The sequence below is a fragment of the Primulina eburnea genome, chromosome 11 (assembly GCF_022965805.1).
Source record: "Primulina eburnea isolate SZY01 chromosome 11, ASM2296580v1, whole genome shotgun sequence".
NCBI lineage: Eukaryota > Viridiplantae > Streptophyta > Magnoliopsida > Lamiales > Gesneriaceae > Primulina > Primulina eburnea.
In genome coordinates this window covers 7,776,672-7,803,376 of record NC_133111.1, presented here as the reverse complement: position 1 = coordinate 7,803,376, position 26,705 = coordinate 7,776,672, and the positions used below count along the sequence as shown (strand labels likewise).

Here is a 26,705-nt window from a genome sequence, read left to right as displayed (position 1 = left end):
CCGCGCCACTTCACGCGCATTCGCGCGCACATACACTCAAGTCACCGACCAAAGAGGCGCGCGCCACCGCGCAGCATCTCGCGCTACCGCGCGCGCATGAAATGAAGCACTCGGACAGAACCTCTCTCTTGCACGCCCGCGCGAGATCACGCGCAGCCGCGCGCACACGGAAGCAGCAGAAGACCCGAGAGACGCGCGCGGCCGCGCCACTTCACGCGCAACCGCCCACGCGCAAGCAGAAGCCCGCGCGCCATCGCGCCAGTTCTCGCGCTAACGCGCGCGCCGTGCATCCAGAATATTATAAATTGCACGAATTAGGTCATACTCAGGGGAGACGCCATTTTGGACGAAAATACAGAGGGAAGACTCGGAGCGAAGGCGAGACGAAGGCAAGACACGCGAAGATCGATTACAAAGACGAAGAGCAACGAATCTGGGGACAGAGACGACACTTCGGATTTGTTATCTGTCTTTTGCATTTCTATTTTCTCATATGTCAATGTCTAAAACTTTGAATATGCATCGTTTTTATTTCGATTTCGTGATGAACTAATCTCCCATTCTAGAGAATGATGTAGCTTTGTGGACACGATGATTTGACGTGGTTATTTTATAGGATTGAATTCCATTTTATGTTTACTTGTGTTCTCTGTGTTTATTGCACTGTAATTTACTGGCCATAAATTGTTTGTTGCTTGATTCATTCTACAACTCGGGAGAGGAACTAGGATTATAGATCATTAGAACACATCGTTAAATGTTTATAGCGTTCGGAAGGCGTATAACTTTAGCGAGGCTTAGTAAGAACATTGTTTGCATTTATCTATGAAACTTAGATTCTAATTAGGAATAATTGAATCGAAGTTGATAGATACAGTTTTTCGTCACTTGGGAAAGGGGGGATAACATAACCTAAGTGTTCTTGGCCAGTAAATAATGAGAATTTAGGAATATAAATTCAATTGTGAATATTTATCGTGGAAACTTTGTGAAATCATTTCTCTAGATATTTTCTCTCATCATTATTTCTCAATTCGGTGATTTAATTAATTCATTGTGTTCAATTAATTCGTTCAAACAAACCAACCTTTTATTTGATTTTCTAAATAAAGTTGAGACTATTTTAATTACGAGCACTGATATACATTTTTATACACACTCCTCGTGGGATCGATATCTGTACTCTAACCAGTACTAAAACTTCACACCGTACACTTGCGGTAGTGAAAACACGCAACAAGTTTTTAGAGCCATAGAAGAGTCATTCCAGTGCCTGATGACTGATGTTGAGTTATATACTGCCAATGTTGAGCTGGATACTACTGATGATATGATATTTGACTTTAGCTCTAGTGATTTTACACTAGAGGATCTTATCACAACACTTCACGACATGGTAGATGAGTTCGAAAGACTTTCACAGTCACGAGGAAATAAAGATAGAAAAATAAAATCCTAATAGGAAAATCAAGAAACTCTAGCTGCATGCAACGAAAGAAACTTGACGGTCTTGGGGTAAAAATCAATCTGCTGGATATTAAGAATGATGATTTGTAACGAGTGTTTCAAGTAACAATAAATGAGAATCTATTATTGATTACCTAGTCAATTCTTAGAACAAGTCTTCCACTTCTATTGGAAAAATGCATGAGATGTAAAACAACTGGTGATAGAACTGACATAGGGTTTAGAAACAATGAATGCAATTCTTCTGAGGCAAGTACTCAATTGTGTCTGGACGAAGGCAAGTCTAAAATGATACACTTTGTTCAGTCCAACATAATCTATGAACATGATAAGCTTGAAATCGAAACCAGCTAGACAAATCCAGATGGCCATGTCTATCATGCCAGCTCGAGATGGTCTCGCAAGAAGCCAAGTCTAGTTGTACATCACTCTAGAAAATTAAACCTAGACAGTATTATAAATGCAAACATGTTCAAAAAAGATATAAAATGAATGAATGGTAAGGATGAAAGGCCTAAATAACATTTGGTGAAACATAGAACACAACACAATAATACACATGATTTTTACAGCATCTTACTCTTTTGGATACACACACAAATAGGTCAATTATGCTAATTCAAGTGTTACTCCTGAAAATTTTAATCCGATCAGGACCCAACTAGCTTTGGAATTAAATGTTTATTTCAATGATTGCAGGTACACAAGAAAAGTTCGTGAAAGAAATTACATAATACCTAGATAGTGGTTGTTCCATACTATGACTGGAAAAGTCAAGCTGCTATCAGAAATCATTGAGTGCAAAAAACAAAAATCAGTTTTGGAGATGCCTCCAAGGGTAAGGTTGAGGGTAAACGTAAAATTTTCTTTGTCAAAGTCATTATTAGAGATGTGCTGCTTGTAGATCCCAAATTCAGTACACGTAAAACTCATGCATTATTTAATTGTTAAATTGTTTATTTAAGTTTAAAATGATTTATAGTGATGCATGACCTATTTAATTTGCATTATTTTAAATTATTTATGTTTATGTGATAATTTATGTGATGCACGCTAAATGTTTTCTTGAGTTCATGTTTCAGGCGATTATTCGATGCGAGATCGGGGAAAAGAGACCGACGACGATTTTGGCGATTTTAAAATGTGGTATTTTTTTTTAAGTTAGAAAGGGGTATTTTAAATGAATTATTTAGTTTTTAGCATTTTAAAACCCAAAATTTATTTAGTTGGTGATTTAGGAATTTGAAACCTTTAAAATTTATCCATGTTGTGTTTTAAATTTCAATTTGGGATTTGTTAGTAAAGTTGTGGGGACCCGGATGCTAATCATACTATTAATCGTTATTAGGACAATTTAATCAATTATAATAAACAAGGTCTAAATTTTTTTTAAATGCGGAAAGTAATGGAAATCATACTAGCATACATATCAGTATAAATAAGGTACAAGTCCTGTACGACATATATTCAATACAGACTAAGGTTCATCAACTAGCTATCAAGTGTCCAAACCCTAGCTACATCAACTTCAAAGTCTGTGGTCTCCACTCTAATCATGATCTCTTGTCATCTCCTCGACCCTGATCCTGTCCCACCTATTGTCATGCACACATACAAACACGACAACAGCCGGATAATTTCGGTGAGAATATAATCCCAGTATAAATCAACGAACATGCATTCATATAATCAATATAAAGCATGAAGCAGATATCAGATATATATCAAAGTCTGGAACATAATGAATATAAAACTATCAATCATACTCGTGACTCCACGACTCAGACTAGACTCAATCCTAGTCTAGGGATCCCGGTTTCCAGACTTTGGCATTCCATATCGATCACCAGTAATAGAAGATCCAATTCTATCCACATCGATATGGTATCGATCACCAGTAATAGAAGAAACTCCAATTCTATCCACATCGATAGCCAATCGTCTGGTGACCTATACGTGATAGACTTTGGCACTTTCGCCAATTCACTATCTTGTGACATCGTGCAATGTGCCCGTGGTGATCCCACCACTATCAGACACTTCTGTCACAAGATCACTCGTCTAATACTCGTCTAATACATGCTTCCTATAAATCAATAGAACAACATATAAAATCAAATCAATGCATATAACAACAATAAGTATGTGATTTAGGGAAACTCAAGTATATCCTACTTGAGTCGATCTCCCGATATCGCATTGACTTATACCTTTCGTTTGTAGTCTTGGTCTGAAGCAATATCAGTTATGAACTCAGGATTGTCTCTGTAAATCTGAAACGACATATTGAGAATCATAATATCAATATTCAATTCTCAATTCAACACTGAATCTGATTAATCTGGATTTAATTCAAATCACGGCATAACGGCCCAATCTCAGTATTCCCGTCAATACCATATCAACAGACATCAATTACAAATCATAACTCATATCCGATATAATCTGTAATTCATTTATAATCCAACTCTGTCCGATTTCAAATCAATATAATCAGAAAATCATAACAATCCCATAATCAGTCTGTTTTTCAATCTAACTTCGATTCTACGATGTCTAACATGTCAAGAACATCATATATGAATCTATTCAATTCTGACAATAGTATAATTTCAAGACATGTCACAACGTAACAAAACTTACGTCCAGTTGAAGCCTGCGTCGATAGGAACACAGTACTGAAGTCGGATTCAAAATCTGACGGGCGGATCTTTAACAAAAGGCGTAAGGATTTTTCACACTTCTCCCGAAGCTTTTCTCAATTTCTTACGAATGAATCTGAGGAATTGCATTCTGATATATACGTATATATATATATATATATATATATATATATATATATATATATATATATATATATCATGCATGATTCAGCAACGTGGTCCATTCCTTTACAAAACACGTCTCGTGCATATGCGTGACATCACTCGGCGCATATGCACGAGACCATATGTCTCAGCGCGTCATCTGCACAGCACCTCGCGCATATGCGCGCCCCTGCTCGGCGCATATGTGTGAGGTTCTCTGGAATTGCACTTGGTTCATTGCACAACTCGCGCATATGCGCGCTCTTACTTCGCGCATATGCGCGCCCTTACTGCGCGAGGTCTTCTGCCCGTTTTGCGCATGTGCGCGCATAACGTCGCGCATGTGCGCGAAAGGCACTGTCCTCGCACATACATCTTCTCATGCTGAGTCAATTCGTGTCCCGATTAATCCCCTCGTAATCAAATCAAATCTACATTAATAATTACAGATTACCAGGATAAAAATTCTCGGACATTACAAAAGTATAGGTGGGTTAGCATTTTATTAGTATGTTAATTATTTAATTAAGCAATTAAATCTCCCTAATTACCTAACACACACACACACATGCGCCTTTCACACCCACCTCACGTTGCACACACACACAAATATTCACACCTCATTTTCATTTCATTTTTTAGTAAAAACCTAGGGTTCTTATTGCCAAGAGCAGCCGCCCCTTCCTCTGATTTTTCCAGCAAGTTTTCTTTGATTTCGTTTCAAGAAAATCGTTCCACGATCGTCTCGGATCAACTCTCGCATTCTTCCCGCTTAGGTATCGTTGGTTCAGTAAATTTTAATATCAAAAGGCATATATAACATGTTGTTTCTGCATCGATCTCGTTATATTACGTGTTGTGATATTTATTATGTGTGAAATCCATGTATGTTGTGAAAACGTTTGAGCAAAAACTTTTGAAATGATTTTTGGATCAAAATTTTCAGATGTAAGAATGTGTGTGCTGTCATTTCGTGTGCTGAAATTTTTTGGTCGCTTATCTTGAAAAACTTTCAACATATAAAACGTAAAACTTTTCGATACCTTCGCTTTGACAATAAATTCGATTTAATTGGATAAGAAATGAGTGAGTTGTCATCGTTTTCGTGGGACTGCTCAAACTGTATTTTTCTGAAAAAGTGTTCTTGACGAGTTCTTGAAGTTTATTTGTTGCAGGCTTCTTTAAGAACCGTTGGTTGATCGCTGCTGCGTTTAAGCATTGTGAGTATGATATTGAGATGAAATTTGGTGCTTTTTCTTGTGTCGATAGGCAATTGGTTTCATTAGAAGTATTAGGAAACATTTTGGAGTCGAAATGTCGTGTTCACAGTTTGAGTGCGTTATATGGCTTGCATCGTGTTTTGGTGCATTTGTGTGAGTTTGAATCACTACCATAGCGTCCTAGTATTATTCTCGAGGTGTTGGTTCAAATCTTCCATTTTCTCGAACAACACAAAGTTGAGCTGGTGGAAGTCAAGTCATTATACCCTATCAAGCACCTTCTCAGTAGATATATTCAAGAAGAAGAATCTGAGAGCAGGTGTTGAGCTGCTGACCGTCAAAAAATAAATTGGGGAATAACTAGTTGCCAAGAGGCCAACCAGGAAAGATAAGACCCCTGTCAAAGACACAAGGAAGAAGCTGGTGTTGTTTTCCGATTCCAATGATTCTGTCGGGAGAAAATTTTGTTGAATCGGGTATTTGCTGTTTCCAAGGCAAGATGAGAACAAGAAACAACTTTAGAAAGCCGAGAAGCCCAAGAAAAAGAAGATCAAGCATATCTCTGAGCCTTCCGACCAACCACTATTGTAGTTGTTCATATCTTTGTCTTGATGAGTGGAGTGAAAATTGTATAGCCAAGTGTGGCAACCACAAGGTCCGGGCTGCCCACCATTGATCCCAAGGACAAAAAAACGGGAAAATTGATTGAAAATCCCATCAAGCTGTCAAATGCTCAGGCCACCATCAATCTAGCTGTTCAACAGGTGGATGAGATTGTCAAAGAAAGATTGTGCTACTTTGATCAATGGGTAGATTTTAGGATGGTCGTCCATTTTAAGACCGTCCACAAAGAGAATATTTGAAAGTTGTTTCCTAGCTTAAAGAAAATATTAGGCATTGATTGATTTCTGAAGCTCTGCAAAGAAGAGACTTCTTCGGGCTAGAGCTTCGTGAGAGTGTGATGTGGGAATTCATCATGCAAAAGAGATAATTTCGACCCTCATTTCCCAAAACCTCGTGGTGATTCATATGTGATCTAGCAGTTGGAGATTGACACTCTTTCCATATCCATGATGGTAAAATTAAAAAAGGTATGAATATAAGATGTCTGTGGAAAATGATGAAGATGACCCAAGATGGATTTGAACAAATTGGTACTCAAGTTGGTGACTAGCTTGCTATTGAAGAAGAAATTCTTTAGAAGGATACTAAAGCTGGTGAATCTGTTATCCCTGGTCAGCCAGCCAGTATAGATGCTGATAAAGCTGGTGATCACAATAACCAACCCAAGGTATCCATTCCTACTTTTGATTTTTTAAACAAAAATTGGTTTCACTAAAGACTTTTTTGCTGCTCTACATTATGAGGATGTGCTATGACTGTTGTCGTTCTTACCTAGTCGTTGCCCACTCCTACTGAATCTCATACGGGATATCTATCCGAGGTGCCCTTAACCTCAGTAGATGATGTTGTGATGTCCTTATCCGAATTTGACTTCATTGATGATTCCAACCCAGCCACTCGTACTGAAGATAAGATTTTTTATGTGATTGAGGTGGAGAAGAGCATTCATGGTGAGGATGAGCCCATTATGGATGCTACACAAACTCCCAGCTCTCCACCTCTGAAATTTCTTGCTGGTGAAGACATCAACACAATGTATATCGAGATTACTCCTACCATTTCTTCTATTACTATAGACTCCACAGCTCCTGTTTCTGCAGAAAAAAATGACCAAAAAGAACCAAATACTTCACATCTCGATCAAGTTGGTCCTTCTGAGTTTTATGAAGATGACGAAGACAATGGCAAATCTGACATGCCTCTCACTTATATCTTCGCCAAGATGGATTCCATTGTCAAGAAATTTGATGATTTCAAAGTTCAACAGACTGATTCCGCAACTTTTCTTGCTGACTTTGAGAAACAAATGATCAAAGAAATCTCTACTCTCTCTATGACTGTCATTACAAACTATAAGTCATTGTTTGATAAAGGTGAGATTGATTGTCTGATGTTTGGTTCCTTTTTAAAAAACCCATTATAATATCATGGGCCCTTGATAAATAAATTTTGAGAAGGATAAAACATCCTTTGTAAAGGTGTGATAATTTCCTTGATAAATAAATTTTGATTAGGATAAAACATCCTTTGTAAGAAGTGTGATAATTTTAATGTAATAATAAAATAAATTACAAATGACTTAATTACCCCCAATTTAAATGCATTTAAGTTAATGTTAAATGTTTATTAAATACATACTATATACAAATATATAGATACATATAGGGGTACACGGCAGGTATGCAGCATATCAAAACTGTATATTATATATATATATATATATATATATATATATATATATATATATATATATATAAATTATTATATATATATATATATATATATATATATATAATATAATTTATATATATATATATATATAATAATTTATATATATATATATATATATATATATATAATATAATTTAAGAATTGAGATATGCAATTACAAGATCTTGATAACAATAAAATATAAGTTTTTGTGATAAAGGTTAATTTTGTCATTACAATTCAATATATAAATTTAATCACTTTTGTTAAAATCATATCAAACATTCAACATATTATCTTATCATTATATTTATCCTTGATTTATCTTTATACTATATATCACTTACTTATCATATCCTATGTACTAAACTGTACCTAAGAAAATTGAACTGGTTAAGAATGACACCAAAGAGGCTGGAGTTGTGTTCTCCGACTAGATCACAAAAGTTCAACAACATTTAGAGGCCCAGATTGATAACTTGCAATCTATTTAGGCAACCAACTGCAAGAAATGATGGATTATATGCAGCGTAGTGATGCCAAAAAAGACGAAGAGCAAAAAAAAGATGAAGACCAGAAAAGAAGAGAAGAACATACAAATATACAAGAAAAGGCAGAGAGAAAAATCCATGACCACTATCAGAAGAAAAGAGGTTATAATGGTAGTGGTGGTGGAGGCAGAGACAGTGGAAGCTGACCTTATCAGCCTCACAATCTCAGCATAAGATCTTTAGATAAGACAATAGGTGTAATAGATCATTATTTTCTGATAAAAATTTAATTTAATTTACTTAATTTTATGAATTAATTGAGATGTATTACTGTAATTCTTTGAGTCTAACAACTTAGTTTTATCATCACCAAAAATGAAAATATTGTTATATTAAAATTTCTAAGTTTGGGTTATAATAAATAACATCGAACTGTTTCAGGATCCAACTTCTATTTTATTGTATTTATAGGTTTAGAACTGGATGACCTGGACTCAAGTCGGACTGCTTATTTGAGACTTTAGTTGGACCGCTTCCAACTAGTTATCTTAAAATCAGGTTGGATCTTTCTACTTAGTTCAAGATGATTCAAAAATCAGATTGGATTTGTCCCCTTGAACTAAATTTTCATAGAAGATTTTCTAATAATACTCTAGCTGCACGATGTTCTATAGATGATATGCTTGTGCATCGAGCTATTCATATGCGTACCAGCTATACTTTTCAGAAAATCTTTTGATCAATCAATGGACATTAATCGATGTCTCCGGTTGTTCAAAAATGTATACTAATAAAACAAAGATACACGTATGCTTTTCTATCTCATTGATCAAAATTTCAAAGGACTTTATTTGACATATTTGTATACATGTCAATGAACCATAATTGCAAAATACTATAAAAGGAAATGAGACAAAAGACAATTTTCTTTCGTGTCAATTATTAGTACAAGTTGAATGTTGAAGCAAAAATTAACGTTGGAAGAGTTCAACTATTTAAATGTGTGATTCAAGACTAAAGATTCTACTAAAGTTTTTATAATGTCTTTATCAGTATCTCGAGTACTCTTAATATTTCTATCATCGAGCTCCTCAACTTAGCACACACATATTTTAATATTTGATCTTCAATGATTACTTTTTTGCTACATTATCTACTCAAATTGTTCAAGCTATTTGTTAGAGAATGTATTATGTTGTTTAAACTTGGAGTTCTAAAAACAGCTCATTAGCATTTGTTCTTGAGAATTATACGAAGAGTTTCAGTTTATGTCGTAGATAAATCTTAACAGAAGTGGGTTGTCGCAAGTTGTTGTGAAATCAAAGTCTTATAGTGAAATCCTTCTTTGAGAGAAATCAAACTTCCACATATTTTGTGCTATTTACTTTATGCATCTTTGTATCCAACTCATTAATTTGTTTTACTTGTTAACAATAGCTCACTAGTCCAGTTGACCCCTTTCTGCACTTTGAAAAAACATTTTCTTTTGGCAAGTTATATCTATTATGTTGAGTATTTTTTCAAATTATAATTGAAGTTGATTTTTGTACTACATATTTGTAATCCCAAATTAAATGTTTATTGGAACTATCACTTAATATAGAGATATATAGTTGACATCGAGGGGTTTTTCACCCATAATTTATTTATTTATATTTTTTAAAATATATTATTGACCATTTAAATTTTAATGTCTATAAACAATAATGTTAACGATCTTATAAAACAAGATAACATGATACTAGCTAATTTTTTATAGGCAAAAACTTGTGTAAGACGGTCTTATAGGTCGTATTTTGTGATACAAATATTTTATTTGAGTCATCAATGAAAAAATATTACTTTTTATGCTTAGAGTATTACTTTTTATTGTGAATATCGGTAGAGTTAATCGTCTCATAGATAATGTGAGACCATCTCATAAGAGACCTTCTATTTCTTATATGTAAACGAATTTTCAAAAATAAATATCACTAAGTAAAGGAAATATAAAATAAAATTTGTAATATACAATATAATTTACCCTTTCTATTAATTTTCCAAAATTTCTATTACCATCTATCTTACGCTGAGAATTTCTCATAGTTTGTACATAAATCATCATTTCATTATATGCATTTCTAGAATTATTTGTAAAATTAAATGAATAATTTGTTTAAAAAATATTTATGAAATATTTATAATATATAATTTGTAAATGAAAGTACAAATTTACCATCTTAATCAAAACCTTGACAGTGTGTTTGGCAACCAGGATTTGAGAGGATTTCGTGGTATTTGGAATTGGATTTGGAAATTCAAGTATTTGAAATTCCATTTGGTGTTTGGTTTAAAATTTAAAAATGGTATTTACAAATTCATTTCTTGTTTGGAGAAAAAAGGATTCGAATTTGGAATTTAAAATTTTACTAAACTACCTTTAGAAATCATATAAACATAAGTAACTAAAAAAAATAGAAATTAATAATTCTTCTCTATTATTTGTATTTGTAAATTCAAAAATTAATTATTATTTATTAATCATAGTGCACATAAAATAATAATTAAAAAATCATCAAACAACTTCAAAATTTAACATGAAATTAGTTATTAAACGTCAAAAAAGACATTGATAATTACTATAATTTTTATTATATTAATTAGTAAATAACACAAGAAACTTATAAAATTTAAACGAAATATTTCAACTTCTAAAAAAAGTTAAAAGAAAAAAAAGTCTAACCATTTAGAAACTTTTGGTGGAGAATGATGTGTTGGATAAAAATGTAATTTTATATTTTTAAAATCCAAATCTTATCAAATTTGATGGGATTTGGATATACTTTTGAAATCCCATGAAATCCTAAGTAAATCCGAATCCTTTTTTTTTAACATCTTGCCAAACAGCAAAAATAGGATTTTGAAATGCAAATCCCATGAAATCCTCCCAAATTCTGGTTGCCAAACAGACTGTGAGTAGTTGGGTTTGACCATTATTTTTAGAAAGAGAAACAAAGAAGAAAAGCTATTTTGTTAGCGTAAACTCTCCGAACTCAAACCCTTGAAAAAGAAAAACCATTGCAAATTCAATCCTATGGCGAACAGCAATCTGCCCCGAAGGATCATTAAGGTATATTGATCTTCAGATAGCAGTCTCGATCCCTCTATCAATTTTACTACAGACACTCGATTTTCGAACAAATTGGGTTTCAGTTTCTTGATTTTGATTTATTTGATTGGGATAATCTTTGTTGATCATGCTTTCTTTATTATCTGATAGGAGACCCAGCGTCTGCTGAGCGAACCTGGTAAATCTTTGAATTTCAACACATGCATGCATTGAAGCGAAGTTGTTGGGTTTCAGTTTCAAATTCACTATTTGAGCTTAGATGGGAAGAAATATATATGTTTTTATATTTATTCTTTTAATCGCATGTGCTACCTTCTGCTGAAATGTCATATATATATATATATATGTGTGTGTGTGTGTGTGTGTGTGTGTGTGTGTGTTGTTTTGTTTTTTGTTAGTTATATTTGAGTTGCTTGGGATTTTTTGCTTCAAGTTTTATGCAGGTTTCTGCCATTTTGCTGTCCCTTTGAATTTGATTGTCTTGATTGACAATCACATTAAGACTGTTATATCTTCACTTTCCTAGCTCCATCTGCCATTGATTTTTTTTCGTTTGTTTATCTATGTTTGATTCGGGTAGATATATTTGTCTTTTGTGTATGTCCAAATAATTATAAATTTTCCGGTGAATATTGTGGAGAATGTACTAATATGATATGTCATATGCACCATTAGATTTTGAGTGCATGCGAATAATTTTATCCTGATATTTTTAATAATAGTTGTTTGGCTAGTAGGATGTGTGATATTTATATTCATTTGGGTCTTATGTGATAAATCTGAGGGATTTGGGTTATTATTTGGTTACGTGTTGCAGCACCAGGAATAAGTGCATCTCCATCAGAAGACAATATGCGGTATTTCAATGTGATGATTCTTGGTCCAACACAGTCTCCTTATGAAGGTAATATTGGAAGTTGCATCTTATGTTATGTGAATGGATATGCCTGCCAGAGTCATATGTTCTTTTATGCTCCTTCTGTGGTCTCAGTCTGGATGCTACAGTGTCCCATTTTGATTTTTCATATTCTGTATAATTTTGTTCTGGTCGTGTTAGATTCATTTCAAGGATTGAATAATATAAACATGCACGTTTTATGTTTCACCATTTTTAGTTCTTATTGAGGTCTTCAATTACTTCTTTGCTCGTACTTTTATCCAGTTCTTGTTATTCTTATGAAGTTTCAGGTTGTACCTTTTTTAGAGCTGTCTGTCTTCTTTCTTTGACTTTGTCTTTTGAGGCATTGGCCTTTCTCTGTTGTTTGGTCGGAATGCAATTTCTGTTCTTGATGTTACTAGAGAACGTCGAGAGTCGGTACTCAAATGATGCTGATTATTGACTTTATGCGGTGCTTGTCAAGTTTCTTTTAGAGGTCATTCACTATGTTCTCATTGTAGAATTCTGAATTCATGAGTTGTTTTGTATTGATGTACATGTATTCATTCTGAAACGATGTTGACATTGACCAGAAATTGCCAATTGTGGTTGACTGGAAACCAGTTTTATTTGTTTGTTAAGTCTATGCTATCGACCAATATTCTTTTGTACCAAACTCTTCATTCGTTTGTTTTGAGGCGTAAGATTGATTTTGTGTTCTTATCTCTTGTGCTTGAACTGTTACTTAAAATGTGTACCTGTTCAAGCACTCTGAATTTGGGACTTCCTAGGCGGCTAATGATTTTATCTGCTTTCTGTCTTGTTTTCCGATTTTATTTTCTCTGTACAGGTGGTGTTTTTAAGCTGGAATTGTTTCTACCGGAAGAATACCCAATGGCTGCTCCCAAGGTAATATAAAATGGCATCATTTAGTTAGATTGTGATTAATTCATCATCTTATGTAAAATAAAGCCGTTGGAGATAATTTGTTGATGTTTTTTCCTCTCATTTAGCTTTAGTAGCATGGATCATTGTTTTGTTCTCTATGTGGAGTTTACATGATAGTTTCATGGATCTTTCTTTTTATGCATTTAGTTGCTACTTAATTATTTACTTACCTGGTAATTGCTTCTCTATAATCTGGATTCATTTGCATATTATGTAAACTCGGCATCTAAGTAAAATGTTCGTTTACAAAAAGGAATCCCAGCAACTATATTTTAAAGTTAATTTTAAACTCAGCAACTATATGTAGTCTCATTATGTAAACTTTACAATCACCATAAAAATATAGTTGCTGAGATTCATTTAAATGTAGTATCATGAATTGTAAACTTTTCATGCATTTAATTACTACTTAATTATGTAAACTCTATAATCTGCCAAAAAAATGTCTCAACCTAAGTTCTTGCCACTGTTTTTTGAACGAAGGAAAAAGAATAAGAAAGAGAAGCTGTGTTCTTTTCCGAACCTCTGACCTCATTTTCACGTTTACCAATGCTAACTAGCAAACTGCTCCTGCTCTTGCATGTAAAGACTTCTTCCCTGGTATATAATGAGAATCAATGGAGTATCTTCTCTTCTGAAAGTGATGATTATCCAAACTGTCTCAGAAGGCAAAATGCCTGAATATTTTGATGATTTGCTACGTTGGTGAAGTTGTTTTGACAAAAAAAAATTCATTAGCTGCTAGTTTTATGGAGATTTGTTGAGAAGGTTAATGACTGCCTACTCTTTCATTCCCCCATTTTTTTGCACAGGTTCGCTTCCTTACAAAAATTTACCACCCAAACATTGATAAGGTTTGTCTTCCAAGTTGTTTGATGTTTTGATCTCTACTGGAGCGAACTGTTACTGAATATCACCTTGTGAACATTTGTGCAGCTTGGAAGGATTTGCCTGGATATTCTTAAAGACAAGTGGAGTCCAGCACTTCAGATTAGAACTGTGCTTCTGAGGTATTGAAATTCTTGATTTCATTTTTGTGTATTTGTTGGCAAGAAAAAGAAAAATATTTGGCATATGTTTTTAAACGACTTGGTTCAATTTCTACTTTGGTGGATAAAACTGGGTACTGATGTAGGGCTAAAACCGGGTACTGATTTATAGCTAGACGCAGCCTGCTTTTAACGACTTTGGTTGTCACTTTTATATTGGTTTTACCAAAAACAAGCACAAGCTCTTGTATTAACTTCTTGTCTCTGACAGCATTCAAGCACTTTTGAGTGCTCCGAATCCAGATGATCCACTTTCTGAAAACATTGCTAAGCATTGGAAAACAAATGAGGCAGAAGCCGTCGAAACAGGTTAGCATTTCATTACAATTTCAATATCACGTGCAATAATTGTTGTACATGCAAGATACTGAATTTGGTGCTAGAAATATACGTTGGATTATTAACTGGCTCTTACGTGACTTATACGTTGAGAGGATATTTTCTATTTGTCTAATTATTTTAGTACAAATAATTTGACCCTACAGAAAAATAGAGTGAAATTAGAAGAACTGTTGTATAGCATGATCAATATTTAACAAAAAATTGTTGGGTTATCAATGCTGCAGCTAAAGAATGGACGCGGTTGTATGCAAGTGGTGCGTGAAGTGCATGGAACTTGGATGTTGCCATAAATAACCAAAAAATGTATGTTTTAATTGACTCTGAATGAATGTGGAAAACTTTGAAATATCTGATGATGCTCAAAAGAATTGGAAGTTGCCGTCTCCAGAAACTGGCATTATTTTGTACTTGTTCACTGCTTGAAATTATCTTTTAAAATGTGATAAGATACTGTATTTTGTTAAGTTTCTCGATTAGTTAGCCTGCTTATAGCCCGCGTTTGAAGTGATAAATTATTTATGTTGTGGTCGTTGGCAAGCTGGCAAACAATTTGCTTTACGAATTACGAGAAAGATGTGGAATCAAAGAAATTCAGGAAATAAAAAACAAGGAAATGTGGCATATTTTGGGGCTGGGCTGGTTGGGGGGGTGGGGGGGTGGGGAGTGTTTTACATTTTCACCAATAACCTGATCCAATAAGAATATCATCAAAAGCTCCAACGACCTAGGCGCCAAATGATATTCTCGGTGTCCACGGCCTTATCCTGGCTGCCACGCATCCGATCCATCCGCTGAGGAACTATGTCCACTTGAAGATAAAGGAAAAAAATATCCATCGAGGTATGAGAAATTTGGATATAACAGTAACGATATGAAGATCAAAACAGATGAAAAATAAAACAAATTTGAGGAACTCTGGATTTCTTTAATTCTGATTTTCCTTTAGTCTCTCTCTTCTCCTAATCGACTTCTTCGCAAGCGGACTGATGGAGATGTAACAATGAACTGCCTACACATGAGAGTGTGGTATCACATAAACAATCATTTGGGTCTTAGAGGTGGCCGTTGCAACGGCGGGCTGGAAACCTCGGAGGAATTGGCCGTGGGGGTGGTGGGATTCTCGGAGGTGGTGCTGGCCGAGTTCTTGGCAACTGAGGAGTTTTGTGTCTGTGTCGTTTCCTTTTTTTGTGCTTTTTCATGGATAAACTTTGATATTCTCTTGGCCTGTTTGGCGCTGATATGTGATTATGGTCAATAAACGATTTAATCGCGTATATTTATGTTCTTTTCACTAGCATACCAATTCTGATTTTAGAAGTAAAATATGATGTTAACCAACAAAAGTATACATCAGTCAGCGACTCATTTCTACTTTAGCTTGCCTGTAACGAAATTCAATAATCATTTGTTTGATTATTCTCTTCTTTACTTTTCCAGCATAAATTTTATAAGTCGATTAATTTAATATTAATAATTTCATCCGCGAGCACAGGTGAAAATATTTAAAATGAGTAAAAATCATATCGATACATGAAATATTGGTAAATCGACAAATTTATTCATGAACTATTGTAAATGATTTAATTGGTACATGATCCAACTAAAAGTCAAATCTACCCTTAAATGAAATTGCATCAAGTCTAATTATCATTATTAAATTCAACTGAATATACATATTTTTTAAAGATATTTTATTGATGAAAATCGTAAAAGATTTATATATTTATTTAAAAATTATATTATAATAAATAAGTATCATACCTTTTGTATAAATATTGTTGGGACGGGAAATTTTTTTAGAGGTAATAAGGTGAATGAGCTCGTATAAATAGGCAGATTCAAGATTGAAGAATCAAGAGACAAATATGAACTTTTACAATATGCAACATACAATATTTCAAACACTTTCAAATATCAAGATGTTCATTAGCACAAAATTATTTTCTTGTCAGATCATCAAAGATCAAATTGTGTTATTCATCAACTCTAGCCGTTCAAAGCTATGCGTTGAAGAGTTGTGTTGTATCTGTCTGATACCAAGGGTCCCAAAGACAATCATATTTATTTATACTGTTGTTTGAGCTGTCACTAAGAGTTTCCATTTAAGCAGTTATAAGTTCTAATTGAAGTTGGTTTTACAAGAATTATATAAATCAAAGTCTTTCGATAGATTCTTTCCTAAGTGAAAAAAATTATGATGTATGAGTTGTTATTCTCAGAACATCTATAAAATATTATGTCTTATTTACTTGCAACTTATATTCATGTATGCTTTATTGTTCTTATCTATCCGAATTGTTAAACATTTACTTATATTAAATATATATTGTATCACTAGTTTAGTAATATCGTTTCCGGAATCAGAATCTTTTAAGTGTTCTTGTTACTTGTCGTCGTTCAAGAAAAAGAATCAATATCTAATTGATATAGAGGAAAAATATCTTAGGATATGAATAAATGTATTACAAAAGACTTTCACAAACATTTGAGGAAGTTAAAGTAGGAAAAAAATGTCTAACAAATAAGTCTAGCAACTCAAGCTTTGAACAGCTCGATGAACTGGACAACCTTAAGACAAAAGCTAGTATGCTCACGACTGAAAATGATAAAATGTTGTCATAATAATGATTGAAAATCATAGGTTGACTAATTTAGTCAACATTTGGACAAAGTCTTCTATTTCTCTTGAAAAAATGGATGAAGGTCAAAAGCAAAATTGTGACAGATCAGGCTTATGCTTTATTCATCATGAATGCAACTTTTCTGAAATAAATAATCAGTTGTGTCTAGAAAAAGAATAATATAAAAACATAGATTTTGTCAGATCAAGCACAATATATGAATATTTAGAACATGAAATTCAAGTCAGTAAAGTTTTATATCAAAAGAACAATGGAATACATCGTGGACTTGGATAAGTAGAACCTGAGAGTTCTAAGTCATGGTGGCTCAGAAACAGACTAAGAAAGAATGTATGTGATCATCATTTCAAATCAAGCTGGTTTGGCAATAGTTATATTAGACAGAATTCTATTAGAGATAGAAATAACCATTATTACATTTGCAAATTAGTTCAAAAGAGATATATGTTAAGAAAGAACGGCCTAAAACAATTTGTAAAGCACACACAACACAACACTTATATTAGACAAAATTCTATGAAGGCTATAAATAACCATTATTACAATTGTAAATTAGTTCAAAAGAGTTATATGCTAACTGATCAAAAGGAAGAGCCTAAAAAAAGGATTTGTAAAGCACATACCACACAACAATGACAAGACTTCAACACAAACCTAGTGGAGACACACAATAGAAAATCTGTTAGAATAATTCATGTACGGGTCTCAAAAGTACTAATTTGTTCTGGATCCAAATAGATGCGGGTACCAAAGTCATTTTTAATATGTGATTACATGAATAACAAATTGAGATATTGAACAAGTAAATCTGATACCTGGACAGTGGATGCTCAAGACATATGATATAAAATGTCAAGTTCCTATAAGAAATCATTAACTATCAAGGTTCAAGAATCACATTTGGAGATGACTCTAAATGTAAAACTGTGAGTAAATGTAAGATTATCAATGCTAATATTGTCATAAATTATATTATATTAGTTGAAATTTTATGTTAATCTAATCAACATGAGTCAATTATGTGATAATGGATGCACGGTAGAATTTCACAAGCACACATGTAGTGTCAAGACTTCAAAAAGTAAAATTGCATTAATAGGTAACATAGCTAGTAATACTTATAAAATAGACTACTATGTGGAACAAAAACCATCTGATCCTACATGCTTTATAGCTGTTAATACTAATAAAAATTGGTTGTGACATAAAAGATTAAATCATCTAAATTTTAAAACTCTCTAATTTGAATAAGAATAGCTTGGTAACCGGTCTGCCAAAATTGATTTTCAAAAGGTAAGTTATGCTTAGCATGTCAGATGGGAAAGCAAGTCAGGTGAACTTTCAAAAACAAAGATTGTACCGCCTCAATTCGAGGTTTGGAACTTTTTTCATATGAGTCTATTTGGTCCTATACCTGTAACGAGCTTAGGAACAATGAGGTACACTATGGTAATAATTGATGATTTTTCAAGATTCACATAAAAGGATCAAAATATCATACTAGCTCACAATTGATAAAGAGTTAAAGCGTCTCAAAGTGAAAAAATCCTAATGGTAGATAGGATAAAAATTTATCGATGAACTGAGTTTACAACATGCTGCTTACAACTTACCTGTAAGACAATGAAATCAAACATGAATTCTCTAATTTATATCACCTCAGTAGAACAGTGTTGCTGAGAGATGTAATAGAACACTCAAGGAACAACTCGAACGCTAGCAGATTCCAGAATTTCTCATCGCTTTTATGCTGAAGCTGAAACACTGCCTGTTATACTTGAAATAGATCGATGATCTACAAAAGGCATGGAAAGACACCCTATCAGATTTGAAATAAAAGTACACTAGAAATATCATACTTAAAGGTATTTGGGAGTAAGTGATTTATTCATAGCAATAATAATAAAAATTTAACTACCTTTGATGCAAAATCATATGCTAGAATATTTTTAAGATATTCATCTGTTAGCAAATCATATCATGTTTTTAATACTAGAACTCTATCTATTGAAGAATCAATTCAATAATATTTGATGAATCGTCAATTATCCCAAATGTACACAACACACACTTAAATGATCTGTCAAATAGAATGAAAAATATCACTCTTCAATCTGATAATGACGATGAGATCCAGATTAGACAAACATATAACTTGTACCGTGAGCTTGATATTCTTACAAATCAAGTTGATGAAAACATAAATAAAAACTTAGAACATCAAGATAATGAGCAAAGAAATAACAATATCACAGTTGGAGCTGATCCATATCCAATTGTACGAATAAAAGATCAAGTTCTAAATCAAACCGAATATGTTGGGAGACAAACTGATCATATTCAAAAACTAAATTCTACTATGGTAAATTCAAATTCTCTTGGACCAAGTTACCTGTAGAATACGAATAATCTACCTAAGTTGGTCATAGATAATCCATTATTGTTCTCTTTTAATAATTAGGAAACATATGATTGATGAATTTTTGTATACTGCATTTATATATCAGAATAAACCTAAGAAAATTGATGATTTTCTAAGTGACTCAAATTGGATAAATGCCATGAAACAAGAATTAGGACAATTTGATACAAATAAGGTTTGTCATTTAGTTCACAGACCATCACATCAATCCGTTATAGGAACAAGATGAGCTTTTAGAAATAAACTTGTTGAAAATGACATTGTGATCATAAATAAATCAAGACTAGTAGCACAATGATATAAACAAGAAAAATGAATATATTTCGATGAATCTTTTGCACAAGCAGCTAGATTAGAAGCCATCAAAATATTTCTTGCTTGTGTTGTGTTTAAGAACTTCAACGTATATCAGATAGATGTTACAAATAAATTCTTAAATGGTTTATTACAAGAAGATGTATTTGTTGAACAACCTCCTGGATTTGTGAATCATGTGCCATTGTTGCATATTTTCACTACCGCAAGTGTACGGTGTCAAGTTTTAGTACTGGTTTGAGACATATATATATCGATCCCACGAGGAGTAATTATTTAAAACTGTATATTAAGTACCAGAATTGACATAGTTCAACTTTATTTAGACAAATCAATGAGATGGTTTATAATCAATTCAAATAAAATAGCGAATTATGTAAATCTTATGCACACAGTCGATATTCAATGAGTAAAGCAATCTAGAGATATGATTTCGTCTGGTCTCCCCTATGCTAAATTAAAATTGACTAACATGTTATTAAATTGCATCATGTTTACTAACCAAGAACTCACAATTTTCCTATTCCTTTTTTCAAGTGATAAATAGAACTGTATTACCTATTACCGATTTAATATGTCTATTCAAAATCACATAACACGTAATAAATGCAAACAAGGTTCTCTTATGGATTCGTCAGAGTTATACGTCTTTTGCACGTTATAAACGTCTAACGATGTGATTCCCGCTGTCCTAATTTCAATCCCCTCTCTCGAGTTTTAGATCTTAATGATTTGATCAATCGAATTATGGCCAGTAGTTCAAAAGTATTAGCGACAAAAAACCACAAATAAACACGATAAATTAATTCAATGAAAATTCAAAACGTCAATAACATAGGTTCAACCAAGACTACGTCAATCTCTAGAAAATAAAATTAGTTCATAGTCGAATTTAAATCAATACAAAACCTGTTTGTAATCATTAAAAACGTAAAAGTAAAGAACCGAATTAGAAACGTGTTGAAAAGAGATGAAAGTGCGTCTCCATTCTTCGCGTTCTGTCCTTCGTTGGCTCTGAATTTTCGCTCCTTGATCTCCCTTGCGTTGGATGTCCTCTTTTCTTCTTATTCTTCCCTTTTAAAGCCCATGACGAAACATAAGAAATCTGGTGTTCGCATTGTGCGCATATGCGCGTCCCTACCCAGCGCATATGCGCAGGTCTTTCTGTTCGTTGGGCGATTCTCTCGCGCGCATATGCGGGCCTAGATCCACGCATATGTGCGGGGTCCTCTGTTTGTGGGTAGCTGGAATCTCTTCGCGCGCGCATGTCCAGCGCAGATGCGCGGGTCTTGCTGCCTTCAGTTGAGGGCCATTTTCACCATTTTCTTCTAAGCGTCATTTTTGCTCTTCTTTACGCCCATGTAGTAGCTTCACCTATATTCCTGTAAGTAAATCAAAAATAACAAAAGACGCAAAATTCTGCCCAAGAAAACTAATAATCTATCTGAATTATAAGGATAATTTAAGTGCACAAAATGCACTTATCAGCTACCTAGTTGTGTTTAAATTAGATAAATCATTATATGGTTTGAAGAAAGCTCCCATAGCCTGGTATGATACCATATCCAAATTTCTGATTGAACTTGAATTCACTATCGGTACAGTTGATAAAACACTGTTCAAATTTAGAAAATAAAATCATAATCTTTTATTTCAAATATATGTAGATGACATTATTTTTAAGTCAACTAAATCCAAACTCAATCAGAAGTTCTCCAAGATGATGCATGACAAATTTGAAATGAGCATGATGAGTGAACTGACATTCTTTCTTGGCTTACAAGTCAGAAAACTTGAATTCATAAATCAAGCTAAATACACGAAAGAACTCCTCATGAAGTTTGGTATGGATAATTGCTCAGCCACTTCAACATCTATGAGCTCCTCAATCGATCTGGATAAAGATGAGATTGAACCATATGTTGATGTGTCACTATTCAGATGACTGATTGGTTCCTTACTATATTTAACTGCAAGCAAACTAGACATCATGTTTGATGTATATATATGTGCTAAATTCCGAGCAAATCCTAAACAATCACATTATACTGTTGCTAAACGTATATTGAAATTAAGGGTACTCAAAATATTGGACTATAGTATCCAAAAGATTCTAGTTTCAATTTAATTGGTTATTCTGATGCAGATTATGCATGTTGTAAAATAGATAGGAAAAACACATGTGGAAATTGTCAATTATTAGCTGACAAACTATCTATTGGTTCAACAAAAAAAAGACCTGAATTTCTACTTCAACAGCTGAAGCAGAATACCTAGATGTCGGAAGTTGTTGTGTCAAACTGCTGTGGATACAACAATAGCTCAGAGACTATGATATTCAAGCCGATGAGTCTCCTTTTTCTGTGAAAATACAAGTTGTATACAAATTACATATAATCCAGTGCTAAATTCAAGAACCAAGCACATTGACATATGACACCACTTCATACGAGATCATATCAGGTCTCAACTAAACAACAAGTTGCAGACATCTTCACAAAGCCATTATTCGAGACTAATTTTTCGAACATTAGAAATATTTTAGGACTGGTAGATTTAAATTGATTATGCATGATCTTAAGGGGAACTTTTAGATTAAGTTGATAAAACAACAGTCGATGTCATAAAATTAAATGATCTGCCAATTTGAGTTATCCGACAACTGGTGATAAGCTTGACTTTATCTTGTAGCTCTTATCGGTCAGCAAGTTACCCATTTGCAAACTAACAAGAACAGTCAACTATCCTCATGATTATCCTCATCAGCAAGACTTGAACCAAGTTGCTCGAACAAAACATATCAATTTGAAGACTAGTATTTCAGGCATTCTCTGTTCTGATTAGTTACTCATTCAGCTAATATCCAAAGAATTTGAAAAAAATGACACTATATCTGACAAATAAATAAGGACACATGGTTATATCCTCATAAATGTCGGCTACCTAATACATCTGCGAGTACTAGATATATTTATTGTCATTGCGGACCAACACCTATAACTAAGGAATGCATCAAGACTGTGAAAGGGGATCGGTTACGGTGACCGGAAGCGCAACGGAAGTTTAAAATTTTTAATTTTTCATCAAAAATTCGGCCACCTCATGATAATGTGTAGCAAATACAATAAACACCAAAAATGACATTCATAGTGTGTTTAGAATTGTACCTATCAATCTTAAAAGATTGATGATGGCTCCAACTTAGTTAATATACAACTAAGCTCTTCAATGGCAAGACAATCTTCAAGCTTCCTTTGAGCCCACCTTGCTCAAATATTAAGCCCACCACCAACTAGCTAGAACCACTCTAATTTTGCACTAGAAAAATTAGAGCATTTTTCTTTGAGAAGTGTATTGTTTCCTCAACAATTGAAGAACAAAAATATTGGAGAGGATGAATAATATTTTCGGCACTATTCATGCTAGGAGAGAAGGAGAGACATTTTTTTGGTTGTGGGAAAAGTTGGGAGAAAAAGTTGCATGCCTTTGCAATATTTTAATAAAAAGTATTCACAACTCTTCACCTCCCATGCATGTTTTGCATGTGGGCTTGTAACAATTTACAAGGGCCCATGGACTTTTATTTAAATTGTCTCAAACCCATTTGAGCCCAATTAGACTTTACTTGATTTTACTCAAGCCCACTAGTTAAATAATTATTTCCAATTGGGCTCTACAAGACCCAATGTTATTTAATTAATCCAACACTTGAATTAATTTAATTATTTGGACTCTACTAGGCCCACTAGTGTTTAATTAATTCAACACTTGAATTAATTTAATTTAGTCCATAATAATGTTTATGAAAATCACAATTTTCAAATACATTATTCACTTGGCCAAATTTTAATTTAGGAACACTTCCATTAATTAAAATTTACATTTCTCTCATAGAAGTCATACTTTTATTTTTCTTTACACTTATAAACTCATTTATAAGTCGTTCAACACATTGAACTATTTTCTCCTTTATAGAAGTCATACTTTTAATTCTTCCTTACGCTTATAAACTCCTTTATAAGCCGTTCAACACATTGAACTATTTTTACTTCTCAACGGGATCTAGAAAGCTAGTACTTGTGTGGCCCTCAATGGTTCATTGATACAACTAGCCGTGGGTTCACATCTCCATGTGATTCGGACTAAACATGTCCTTATATGAGCATACCCCAATTGCTCCATTCTTACTTATCAACTCCTTGATAACAAGAACGTCAGAACTCAAGTCTGATAGTACCCAACCAATCATGTTAAACGCCTAGCAGCATCGGTTACATGATTCCCTAAGTATCAAATGATAGTGCCTGCAAGAACCATTCTATTATGGTTAGCGTACAGTACGGTCCCTTCAACTCATATATCCCGACCGATTCGACAACCATTGGTTTATCGAGAGTTGTCAATGAATCGATACTATGTGTCATGTCGTAGTTGCATCGATTGTGTAATCTATGAAACCCCTTTCATAATTACAACCATACTCTGGCCAGAGATTTCAACCTACATACACATGATAACACATAGGATATCCATACCCGAAGGTAAGCGGTGAATCCCCGACTACAATGCATCGACTCCTATGTGTTTCGACAGAACACCCAACCTTGCCACCTGATGACCCCATGAGAGTCGGTAAACAAGTCAAAGTGTAATTCTAGCACATAGAGTCTCAATGTTGTCCCGGGTCATAAGGACTAATGGTGTACAACCATAAACCAGGACTTTTCCACTCGATAAGTGAGAACCACTTGGAAAGTCCTTTTATGGAGGGTTGTTCAGTGCACTCTACCAGGAGCACCTATCTGCATGCTCGGACATCACAATGTCCCCTACCAATGAAACATGGTACTCACATCGCAGATACTAGTCTCTAACTCGAGCGGCCTATATCCTTCTTAGTGGCGGCTGAATCGACTAGGAACCGTTTAGAATATACAGTATTACAAATATGAGTTTCATGATACTCATCATATAAGCATCTCATATTCTTTATACTATTTGTATATTCAAGGGCTTTATCTATGCAACTAGCATGTGTATACAGATAAAGATGTGCCAAAATAATAATATCAAATATTACTAAAATAAAGATTGCTTATACATAGAGTTTCATTGTGAACACTCGGCCAACACTTGGCTCGACGGGCACCTACTATAACAGACTGAATGTCAGAAAAAATACTATTGCTTTTTCAATCTTTATCAAGCATTCAAATCGCACAACATCTCTCAACAGACTCATCTTTAAGCTGTTCTTGCATACACTCAATTCTCATCAGATCGATTAAGGATCAATATTGTACACTTTGTATTCTCACATATCTTTTACACATGAGCGTTGTTGTTTTGTGAGGATCAATTGTAACTGTCAGAAGCCTATTTCTAAACAGATCAAATTGAAGAAAAGAGTACTAGGAGTTTCAGCTCATTAGGTTTGTGGAACCAAGATGAAGTGAGTTTGTACAAGTCGTTATATCGATCAATTCTTCTAGCAGAATCATTTTGGAAACAAAAGAACGTGAGACGTTGAAGCTTATCTTTTGAACCTCCATCAACAATTTCTTACCTCTTTATTTACTACTATTTATTTGAGTTGTTAACTCTATCTGTGCGCTGATAAGTGAACTAAAGTAAATTGAGCTGTTGCGTTTTATATCATATATTCATTAAGTAACCTGAGCAGTTTCCGCACTTAAAACATGTTTCTAGTAGCTCAAATTTCTCAGTCTAATTGGAATAATGGCTTAAGCTTATTATTATTTGACATAGTTTGCAGATAATTAATTCACCTCCCTCTAAACTGTTATTTTCGATCCTAACATGTTTGATAATATTTTTATTTGAGGCTTTTGTTTGTGTTAACGGTGCGTGGACCAAATGATATATTCATTTTATTCGAATAATTAAATTTGAATTAATAAAGAAAATTGTTCAAATTAATTTTATAGAAAAAGTGATATTGTGGTTGATTGTATTTATGCTTAAAGTTATAATCATAAAAATAGTATTGTTTTATTATTGATTGTCTAGAAGATTTCAAATTTTTTTTAGGAAACAAAATAATACCCATATTAATAATCATAAGATTGTTTATTAAGTTACACACGCACAACTCATGTGTCATTTCCTATTAATATAATAAACACAAAAATCTTATGAGACGATTTTACAAGTCAATTTTGTGAAATAAATTTTTTATTTGACACGAATAATGAAAAAATTATTGTTTACGTTAAAAATATTATTTTTTAATATATAAAATATATTTTAATAAATTTATATATTATCTCATCATTATAATATCCACTTTCCAAAAGTTTTAAAGCTACTAAAATATTATTATTTAATCTCTATAAAAAAATTTGAACTTTTAAATAATTATATCATTCCTAATATAAAATATTAGTATAAAAAACTCTAAATTTAAAAAAAATCAATACAAAAAATATTTCATGTATGCGTACAAATGATCACTAAGTATATATTATTAAGTTTTTGCAAAAAAAAAAAAAAATCGTATTTATAAAAGTTTAAATATATCAAATTACACCAAATTGAAACTATCAGCAGAAATATTAATACTTTATTATATAAATTTAATTTCAAATATATATATATATATATATATATATATATATATATTAAGGTTAAAATGTAATTTTACACACACACACACACATAT

General features: G+C 33.2%; 1 protein-coding gene across 1 annotated transcript; it reads left to right on the top strand.

The window, feature by feature from the left end:
* Nucleotides 1–11,277: 11,277 nt before the first annotated feature.
* On the top strand, nt 11,278–15,135 carry LOC140804956 (ubiquitin-conjugating enzyme E2 36). Its single transcript, XM_073161122.1, has 8 exons — nt 11,278–11,428; nt 11,579–11,606; nt 12,246–12,332; nt 13,156–13,214; nt 14,066–14,107; nt 14,190–14,263; nt 14,514–14,611; nt 14,869–15,135. The coding sequence occupies exons 1-8, from the start codon at nt 11,393–11,395 to the stop codon at nt 14,904–14,906; spliced, it is 462 nt and encodes a 153-aa protein (XP_073017223.1). The 5' UTR covers nt 11,278–11,392; the 3' UTR covers nt 14,907–15,135.
* Nucleotides 15,136–26,705: the final 11,570 nt, after the last annotated feature.